General features: G+C 38.4%; 1 protein-coding gene across 1 annotated transcript; it reads left to right on the top strand.

Annotated features, from left to right (window-relative positions):
* Positions 1 to 8,344: 8,344 nt before the first annotated feature.
* Positions 8,345 to 8,718, top strand: LOC118848343 (60S ribosomal protein L36-like). The gene has a single exon (XM_036757194.1). The coding sequence runs from the start codon at positions 8,354 to 8,356 to the stop codon at positions 8,669 to 8,671; it is 318 nt and encodes a 105-aa protein (XP_036613089.1). The 5' UTR covers positions 8,345 to 8,353; the 3' UTR covers positions 8,672 to 8,718.
* Positions 8,719 to 11,394: the final 2,676 nt, after the last annotated feature.

The raw sequence follows: 11,394 nt of genomic DNA, 5'->3' as shown, positions 1-11,394 counted from the left end.
ACCCTCCAAAAACTTATAAAAAATGGCTCTGAACCAACTCTAGAACGGCAGAACCCACAAAACAGCAGAGGGAAGCAGGGCCCCAGCCCAGGACAGCCTGGGTGGTCTCTGGGTGAGATCTATCCCACACGGAGCTTGGAGCTTGGAGCTGGGAGCTGGGAGCTGGGAATGGAGTGGAGCAGAGCCCAGCATGAGCTGCGTGGACCATCCAGTCCAGAAGCTGGGCCGAGGGGGCCCTAGCGCCCTGATTCAGTGAGCTGCGGCAGTTACGAGTCTTCTCAACACACAAACACCAAAGACTGCGGAGAAGGTTAGTGGGAAAAGCTGCGGGAGTGGAAGGAGTTCGCGGTTCGGCTTCCAGCCCCGGGGGCAGCGGAGGTGGGGCAGCTACAGCTGTTGTTACTTCCCGCTCCAGGCCCACCTGGTGGGAGGAATTAAGTGGCGGATCAGAGCAGGGGTGCACAGCTTGCTGAAGATCTAAGCCCAGTTTGGGTTGGGGGTCCTTGGGGAAGGAGCAGTGCTGGTGTGGCAGAGCTGGCACCTCCCCCCCAAACGTGGAACATAGAACTCGTTAGTTTACAAGCAGTCATACCCCACTGAAAAACTCAAGGGTCAAGTTAGTTGGCTGGGAATATGGCCAGGCAGCGAAAACGCACCCAGATTCACTCTCAGACTTTGCATTCTTTCTTTGCTGACAAAGACCAAAACATACAGACAGAAGAAATCACTAAAGTCAAAGAGCCTACAACAGAAACCTCCAAGAAAAACAGGAACTGGTCCCAGGGCATGGAGGAGCTCAAAAAGGAGTAGGAAAAGCAAATTAGAGAAGTAGAGGAAAAATTGGGAAGAGAAATGAGAAGGATGCGAGAAAACCATGAAAAACAAGTCAATGACTTGCTAAAGGAGACCCAAAAAAATACTGAAAAATACACTGAAGAAACAACACCTTACAAAATAGACTAACTCAAATGGCAAAAGAGCTTCAAAAAGCCAATGAGGAGAAGAATGCCTTGAAAAGCAGAATTAACCAAATGGAAAAGGAGGTCCAAAGACCACTGAAGAAAATACTACTTAAAAATTAGATTGGAGCAAGTGGAAGCTACTGACTTGATGAGAAATCAGGATATTATAAAACAGAACCAAAGGAATGAAAAAATGGAAGACAATGTGAAATATCTCCTTGGAAAAACCACTGACCTGGAAAATAGATCCAGGAGAGATAATTTAAAATTATTGGACTACCTGAAAGCCATGATCAAAAAAAAGAGCCTAGATACCATCTTTCAAGAAATTATCAAGGAGAACTGCCCTGATATTCTAGAGCCACAGGGCAAAATAGAAATTGAAAGAATCCATCAATCGCCTCCTCAAATAGATCCCAAAAAGAAATCTCCTAGGAATATTGTTGCCAAATGCCAGAGCTCCCGGATCAAGGAGAAATACTGCAAGCAGCCAGAAAGAAACAATTTGAGTATTGTGGAAACCCAATCAGAATAACCCAAGATCTGGCAGCTTCTACATTAAGAGATCGAAGGGCTTGGAATGCGATATTCCAAAGGTCAATGGAGCTAGGATTAAAACGTAGATCACCTACCCAGCAAAACTGAGTATCATGCTCCAAGGTAAAATATGGATTTTCAATAAAATAGAGGACTTTCCAAGCTTTCTCAGTGGAAAGACCAGAGCTGATAGAAATTTGACTTTCAAACACAAGAAATCAAGAGAAGCATGAAAAGGTAATCAAGAAACGGAAATTGCAAAGGACTTACTAAAGTTGAACTGTTTTTGTTTACATTCCTACATGGAAAGATGATGTGGTATGATTCATGAGACCTCAGTATTAGGGTAGTTGAAGGGAACATGCATGTATATATGTTTATATGTATATATATATATATATAATATATATATATCTATATAATGTGAATGGTATGTATGGTATGTATCTATGTGTATAATGTTATGCCATGTGATATGTATGTGTATATATATGATATATGTTTGTGTTTTTATGTTATATATATACCTATATATGTAAAGAGAGAGCGCAGACACAGGGTGAGTTGAAGATGAAGGGGAAGATATCTAAAAGAAATAAAATGAAATTAAGGGACTAGAGAGCAACATACTGAGAGAGGGAGATAGGGAGAGATAGAAAGGGATGGATTATCTCACATAAAGGTGGCAAGAGGAAGCAGTTCTGTGGGAGGAGGGGAGAGAGCAGGTATGGGGGGAATGAGTGAACCTTGCTCTCATCAGATTTGGCCTGAGGAGGGAATACCATACATACACAGTTGGGTATCTTACCTCACAGGAAAGAAGAGGGAGGAAGATAAAAAAAATAAAAGGGGGGGGATGATGGAGGGGAGGGCAGATGGGGTGGAGGTAATCAAAACAAACACTTTGGAAAGGGGACAGGGCAAGGGAGAAATTCAATAAAGTGGGATGGGTTGGGAAGGAGCAAATGCAGTTAGCTTTCACAACATCAGTATTGTGGAAGGGTTATACATAATGATACATGCGTGGCCTAGGTTGAAGTGCTCGACTTCTTAGGGAGGGTGGGTGGGAAGGGAAGAAGTGAGAGAATTTGGAACTCCAAGTTTTAAAAACAGATGTTCAAAACAAAAAAAAAGTTTTTGCATGCAACTAAAATATAAGATACACAGGCAATGAGGCATAGAAATTTATCTTGCCCTACAAAAAGGAAGGGAAAAGGGGATGAGAGGGGAGGGGGGTGATAGAGGGGAGGGCTGACTGGGAACAGGGCAACCAGAATATATGCCATCTTGGAGTAGGGGGGAGGGGAGAAATGGGGAGAAAATTTGTAATTCAAACTGTTGTGAAAATCAATGCTAAAACCAAATATGTTAAATAAATAAATTTAAATAAAAAAAATAAAATGTGCATACGTTTTGACCCAGCAATATCCACTTCTAGGGCTGTATCCCAAAGAGATCATAAAAATGGGAAAGTACCCACATGTACAAAAATATTTATAGTAGCTTTTTTGGTGGTGGCCAAGAACTGGAAATTGAGGGATGCCCATCAATTGGGGAACAGCTGAACAAGTTGTGGTATATGAATGTCATGGAATACTATTGTGCTATAAGCAGTGATGAAACCTGGAAAGACTTATATGAACTGATGCTGAGTGAAGTGTGCAGAACCAGGAAAACATTGTACACAGTAACAGCCAGTGTGCAATGACCGATTTTGATAGACTTAGCCCTTCTCAGCAATGCAAGGACCTAAAACAATTCCAAAGGACTCATGATGGAAAATGCCATCCACATCTAGAGAAAGAACTATGGAGTTGGAATGCAGACCAAAGCAGACTATTTTCTTTGTTTTGTTTTCCTTTCTCATGGTTTCTCCCATTCTTTATAATTCTTCTGCGCAACATGACTAATATGAAAATGTATTTAATAGGAATGTGTAAGTAGATCCTATATCAGATTGCAGGCCATCTTGGGGAGGGAGGATGGGGGAGGGGGAGAAAATTTAAAACTTCTGGAAGTGAATGATGAAAACTGAAAATAATTAATGAAAAAATTAAAGAAAAACCTAGAAAGATGTGCATGAACTGATGCATAGTAAGTCAGCAGAACCAAGAGAACAGTTTACACAGGAACAGCAATATTTTATGATAATCAACTGTGAATGGCTTAGTTGTAGTCACAATGTGATGATGTAAGACAATTTGGAAGGACCTATGATGAAAAATGCTATCCACCTTCAAAGGAATAGTTGATGGAGTCTGAATGCAGATTGAATATACATTTTTTTTACTTCCTGGTTTTTGGTCTATTTTTTCCCCACAATACAACTAATGTGGAAATATGTTTTCCATGACTGAGCATGTATGACCTATGTCAAATTGCTTACCTTATCAATGAGGTTTTGGGGTGAAAGGGAGAGGATTTGAAGCTCAAAATTCAAAAAGGATGTTAAATTATTTTTACATGTAATTAGAAAAAAATTTTTTTAAAAAGATACAAAGAGAACATCTCTGTTCACACAGATCTTATGTTTTTGGTAGAAAATGATTACAAAATATATCTATGTCTATGTATACATACATACATACATACATATATCTATGCTACATTGATCTCTATATTATTGAAAAATACACAAACATAGTTTTATCTGTCTGCATATATAATATAATATGGTAAACAATTATATTCAGATAGTGAAATATATCTATGTTCTTATTTATTTGTAAGTTATTTTCAGTAATCCAAATTGCGTTGGTATCCTGCTTTTAATCCTCGGTGACTCTTTTCTCTTTGTCTTCCCATATGTTCACTAAAAGAGTCACCCAAAATGCTGAGATAGTCCATCCTTTCTCTTAATAAAAAGATGAAGATAGACTACTTTAACTTTGACCCGTCATCTCTTGCCATCGACACGTGACAGTCCAACTTGATTTCCTTTTATAGAATTCTTACTGATTTATTTTACCTCTTTTCCTCAGAGTTCACCTTTGGTTAGATTTTATAACCTTTCACATCCACCTTTGACCTCCGTATTGGCCTTCTGTGTGATATAAATTTTCAATTATCCAGAGACTATCTTATTATATGTGCCTTGCTGAGGTATAGAAACACTGCTATTAAAATAGATGAACCTTTATTTTAGTGGGAATCTTTTAATATTCCTGAAGATCATGCAGCTTACTTTCTTACTGTTCAACAATAGCCCCAACTTGTTCCAATCTGTAGCATCTATCCTGATATACATGCAAGTAAATATCCCTATAGGTTGTCCTCTACATGCATGTTATAATCTATACAACTAGATATTAATCATCCACTTCATTTTGTGTGGTGGTTAGTCCAAACTCTTTTAATCACTTATTAACTCTTCAGGAGGCTCTGCCATGTTTCAGGGTTTGATGCAATTAGCAAAATGCTATCCACAAGCAACATTTGAATGTACATATGCAAATATGGTTTTGCATATATACATATAATATATTTGATATATACAAATAACACACACAAATAATGAATAGGAAATAAATGGGAAAGAGAACTTGTTTTTCTTTAGTTCAAAAGAAGATCCTATCCATAGAAATTAGGAGTTCATTTTTAAATGGCATTTACTTTCATTTTCTAGAGAAAGGCAACAGGATAGTAAAAAGTCTTCAGTTCATGTCATGTGAGAATTGGCATAAGAAAAAGGAAAAGAAAATTTCTATGGAGGGAAGTGATAAGTACCTTCAGGTATTCGAAGGAATATAATGAGGAAAAGATATTTTTAGACTCATTCTGCTTGGCCACTATTTCAGAATATAGATCAACAGATGGAAGCTGAAGATGCAGATTCAAATTAAACTAAAAGAAAGTCTATAACAATCAGAACTATCTCAAACTGTAATGGACTGCTTTGTTAGACTGTTGGTATCTCCTAATTTGATGCATTCCAGGAAAGGCTGAACTTTTCTGGTACATCAAAAACGGATCTTTTAATGGATGTCTTGGAATAGGTTGGTGGTTCCTCAATCTCCCTTTTAACTCATAAATTCTATAATTCTGTGGAACTTTCTGAGAGGAATTTGGCTTAGTAGAAAGTGCTTTAAAGTCCAAGACACAGTTTCAGATTATAATTCTTTGCCTACTAACTGTTGTAACTTGGGCCACATCATATAAACCTTTGTGCTTCAGTTTCTTCATCTGTTTGTTTGTGAGGTTGAAAGAGACAGTCTCTAATGTCTCTTTAAGCTGTAGAACTAAGATCCAATTTGCGCAATTTGAACAGCAAATGGAAGGATGGTCAAAGCCACATTAGTCTATGAGTGAGGAGAGGGGAAGAAAACAATATTTTTGGCTTCTGCAGAATTAGCACCTTTCCTCATGGTGGCCATGAGGGGGAGGAGGTGTGTCATCCTTTCATCCCTACTACAAATGTCTAGCACCTCACGCATCCCGCCCACACTGATGTGGTGCAGAGCACCATATGCCACCCCCCATCAGATTATTAGAATTCTATGTATAGACTGTTTCTCAAATTTTATGTGCTACAATTTTTAAGGAGCATCTGTTCAGTCAGACATAACAGGTTCCTAAGTACAGAATAATACCTATTAGTAATCAAAGGAGCTTAGTCTCTATTAACTTAATGGAACTTAATTTTCCCCATCTTTTAAATTCGGCCTCTTCCTCTTTTTCATAAGTAACTGCAGTTGTCATTTTTTTTTAATATCTCTGTATCCAGGGGCCCCGGTGGGATCAGATTGTTTCTATAATTCATGCAAACAGGAGTAACTTGTTGTTGACTGACTGACAAGATCTTGTCAGATGGGTCACTTCATGACACATTTGAACTTAATTGGTACGAATTGTCAAAATCTTGAAAACGTCTCCGAATGCAGGAGTGTATCGATCTGAGTCAAGAAACTGAAAAGCGACACCCCCCAAAAAATGTAGGAAAGAAACAACACATGCTGGAACTTTGCGTTGTGTTGTGTGTGCGTAAAAGTTTGTATGCAAAACTTTTCCACGAATTTTATAAAACCTTTCAGCATCTACTTCCCCTTCCCCAGTGATACCTCTACTTTTTTGTTCCTCCTGGGATTCTGTTCACTGTCCCTGTGAACCCATAGCATCGATAGCATGGTACCTGGCCTTAGTCCAGTTGGTGTCTGGCATGTGTGAGGAAGTAGTTGTTAAGCAAGGGCTGCTGACTGTTGTCGAACTCACACAAAGGATGTACAGACTGCACATGGTGCTGAAATGCATGAGACAAGTAGGACAGGAAAATGCTGGGCTACACGCAGCATGATTGATGGTATGTGCTTTCTGCTGAGTGCCATCTGTGGAGAGTACAAGGGAGATAAGAAAGTGGCGTGTAATTTTTAAATGGCTCTTTCTCCTATGAAATCAATCAATGTAATCGGACATAAAATGCACATGCCCGCTTATACTCTCAGATACTGGGCTTTTTCTCTTCCTGTCAAAAAGATTTGGGGTAACTAAAAATAGGATTGCTCTATATATGTTGTGAGCTTTTTAAAGTCCCCTGCTCACCACTATCACCATTCCCACCAAAGATAGAAAAGAGAATTAATTCCTGAAAGATCTTTCAAAAATACATTTAGGACATTCTTTCTTTTTAAAAATGTCTATTCCTTTGGACCAACAGTCCATCATGAACAATTCTAAGATTTTACTTAGGGCAGCAAGGTCATGCAGTAGACAGAATATAGATTTGGGAACTGGAAGACCTGAATTCAAATCTTGCCTTAGACACTTAGCAGCTAATTACCTGTGTAAGTCTATTAACCTCCTCGGCCTCAATTTCTTCGTCTATAAAATGGGGATAATAATAGCACTTACTTCCCAAGATTGTTATGAGGATTAAATGTGTAAAAAAAGCCCTTTAAAAATCTAAAAGCCATATATACATGTACATACACACACATACATACACATACAGATATATATATATATATACACACATACACATATGTGTGTATGTTAGCTTTTATTATTTAGTGATCATCAGTTTCTCACATCTTAAGTGAGGTGGTTAGAGTGGATGTTCTCCTAAAGCCTCTTTAAGCTCTCTGCATATATGATCCATTGAGTTGTCTATAAGAAGTACTAGGGCATAATGGAATAGCAAAATCCTCAGAGTTAGCAAGACTTGGATCCAGCTTGTAGTTCTGACCCCCACTGGCAAAATCCTCAGAGTTAGCAAGACCTGGACCCAGCTTGTAGTTCTGACCCCCACTGGCAAAATCCTCAGAGTTAGCAAGACTTGGACCCATCTCGTAGTTCTGACCCCCGCTGGCTATATGGTCTTAGTCAAGTCCCTGTCATGCTCACTAACCATGAATATTCCCCAGGCCTCCCACTTTTGATCTATTCTCCCTTTCTCTCACTTGTGATATCATTAGCGCCCACAATCTTAATTATCATCCCTATGCAAATGTTCACTAGATCTATATATACATTATTGGTCTCTTTCCTGAGTTTCTGCACCACATTACCAATTGCCTTTTTAAATACATCAAATTGGATGTCTCCAAGTCACCTCAAATTCCATAGGTCCAAAAGAACTCGTTATCTTTCCCCCAAAGCCATCCCCTCTTCCTTCCTTTTCTATTGCTGTCAAGGTCACCACTATCCTCCAAATCACTCGGGCTCCCAATGACATCACTGTCATCCTCAGCATTTCTATACTCATGCCACTTAGCCAATTGTTTTGTCTTGTTATTTCTGCCTTTCCATTTCTTGTATACATGGCCTTCTCTACTCACGCAGCCACCATTCTTATAAATGTCCTTATAAAATCCTTATAATCCCTTCTGCTGTGGCTGCCATCGGGGCTACGTGCCGCAGCCATGGCCATCCGATACCCCATGGCCGTGGGCCTTAACAAGGGCCACAAAGTTACCAAAAACGTTTCGAAGCCACGACACTGCTGCCGCTGTGGGCGCTTGACCAAACACACCAAGTTTGTGAGAGATATGATCCGGGAAGTGTGTGGATTTGCCCCTTATGAGAGGCGTGCCATGGAATTGTTAAAGGTCTCTAAGGATAAGAGAGCCCTTAAGTTCATCAAAAAAAGGGTGGGAACTCACATCCGGGCCAAGAGGAAGAGAGAGGAGCTCAGCAATGTCCTAGCTGCCATGAGGAAGGCTGCTGACAAGAAGGACTAAACTGGACCCTGCCAATCTTTCCCACTTACCCAATAAAGATTTGACAAATAAAAATAAAATAAAATCCTTATAATCACCTCTCACCTGGACTATTTTAACAGTCTTTTTAATGATCCATCTCCTTGCCTTATCTCTCACCACTCTGAGCTAGTCTCCATTTAATTGCCAAAGAAAGATTCTGAACACGTGATTCTTCCTACTCAGTGAGTTCCTGTGGCTCCCTATTAATTCCAGGATCAATTGTTATCTCTGTTTGATACTGGAAACTTTTTATAGTCTTCTTACCTTTCCATTTTTTGTACCTTTTACTCTTATTTGCACTCTACCAACTAACTCCACCGGTCTACTCGTTATTCCTTGAACATCACATATCCTTATCCCTTTAAATTGGCTTTCCACCATGTTTAAATTTCCTCTCACCTCTTAATTTCCCTGACTTCCTTCAAGATGAAATTCAGTCTTTCCTTTTCTCAAGATATCTTTTCCACTCCCTTTTGCTGCTGAAGCCTTCCTCATTTTGATTATCGCCATCTGCTTTTTACCTTGCATATACCTAGTTATTTGTATGTTGACTCCTCTATTAGATTGTAAACTCTCTGAGGGCAGAGATTGTCCTTGCATTTCTTTGTGTTTCCAATGCTTAACATGGTTTTTCAAACATAGGAAGTATTTAATAAATGCTTGTTGACTGATTGATTGGTCTCCCCTCCACATACTCTTATTCAGTTAACCCGATCTACCTGCTGTTCCTCTCTTATAACAGTCCATTGGCTGAAAATATGCCTTTACATGCACTATTCTTCATGCTTTTCCTCTTCATCTCCACCTCTTAGTTTCCCTATCTTCCTTAGAGACGGAGCTCAAATCCTACTTTCTATCAGAAGCCTTTCGGTCACACCAAATTCTAGGTTCTTCCCACTGAAATATTTTTTCCATATACTCTGTATATACCTTGTATTACCCAGTAACTTACATGTTGTTTTCCCCATTTGAATGGAAGCTCTTTCAGGGCAAGGTTTTTAAGCTTTGTTTGTACCACCAACACTTAGCATAAAGTCTGGCAAATGGCAAGTGTTAATTAAATTCCTGTTGAATGAGTGAGTGAGTTAGCCTCTCTTTGTCCCGTGAAATTCTCTATGACTGAAAGCTGCAGATCAGTTGCTGATATGCATGGGTAGAGAGAGCTTCCACACTGGGAGCTCCCCATACCCAAAAAAGAGAATTACAGCTATGACTCTATGTCCCCTTCACCCCATCCTAAGTAAAATTTTCTTCTTCATCATCATCATCACCATCATCATCATCATCATCGTCTTCGTCATCAAACAACAACAATGAAATTGTTAGAATAAAGAATCTCTGTCACTACATATCAGATTTGGACTGTGGCGTTAACTTTGTTATAACTACCTTTGGTGGGACTTTAACTGAAGATGATTTCTTAATAAAATGTGTGTTTTTTAAACTCACTTTAATTAGTTTTTCCCCTGTGGAAACAATAAAATGCCCATTTTGGAAACTCCAAAATGATTTGGAAAATGAAATTAACTTTGGGATATTTATCATTAGAATGTCCTCAACACACATAGCACCAAAGTCCACCAGAGATGCTTCTCCTTATACTTCTGGCTGTGAGCGAGGTCCAGCCCACACATTCTATGAAAACAGGCATCATTCTTGATGACATTTCCATAAAGGGTTGGCATAAATCTCCACAGCAAGTGGGCTTTAAAATCTGCTATGATTTTTGCCCCTTTCAAGTAAAAATCTTACAATGAATTTAAATTTAGCAAGCAGAGACTCAGCTATAAAAAAGGAGTCACATGGTTTCAGTCACATGGGTAAGGAAGGGTTATGCTTATGTGTGTATAGGTTTGTATCATAATATATTAAAAATGGTAATACATTGTTTCTATAATGATGGTTCTCTGTTTTTGTCTTTACTTAGTACATGAGCTGGAAATTAATTAGCAAAATGAATTCAGGGCAACATTCTGGGAAAGGTGATACCTTCTCTATAGGTATACGGAGACACGAGCATACACATGTGTGTATGGATATTCAGGTACATAAATAGTACACATATTGGTATAAATAGCCATGTATATGTATGTACATGTGTATCTGTATAACTATGCATATTCATGCACATATATATGTTATGAATCTTTATAAGTATATATAGATTTAGGTATACACAGCTATGGGCATACATGCATACTATGTCAGCATCTTGAGACTAGAAATTTATATTTTATATATGCTAAAATTTATGCATGTTTATATGTGTATGTATATATGTATATACACATGTATGTATAGATTATTTATAAATATATGAGTATTTATGAGCAAAAAAAATCATATTGGATAAATCTGAGGATTCATAAAGGTCAATAATTAATAAAAGTCAAGCCAATAGGCATTTATTAATTATTAACCACCTACTAAGTATCAGTACTTATTATTGTATAGAAAAGCTAATTCATAATAATTGTAGATACTTACAAATATACCAGGAGTAGTCAAGTGACACAGTGATAGAATGCCAGTCATAAAGTGAAGAAGACTCATTATCCTGAGTTCAAATTTAACCTCAGAAACTTTATAGCTATGTGACCCTGGGCAATTCACTTAACCCTGTTTGCCTTGGCTTCTTCATATATAAAATGAGCTGAAGAAGGAAATGGCAAACTGTTATACAATTTTTGTTCAGAAAATGG

Source organism: Trichosurus vulpecula, chromosome 4 (genome assembly GCF_011100635.1).
Source record: "Trichosurus vulpecula isolate mTriVul1 chromosome 4, mTriVul1.pri, whole genome shotgun sequence".
NCBI classification, from domain to species: domain Eukaryota; kingdom Metazoa; phylum Chordata; class Mammalia; order Diprotodontia; family Phalangeridae; genus Trichosurus; species Trichosurus vulpecula.
The sequence above is the reverse complement of the archived record's forward strand: the minus strand, read 5'-3'. Positions and strand labels throughout refer to the sequence as shown.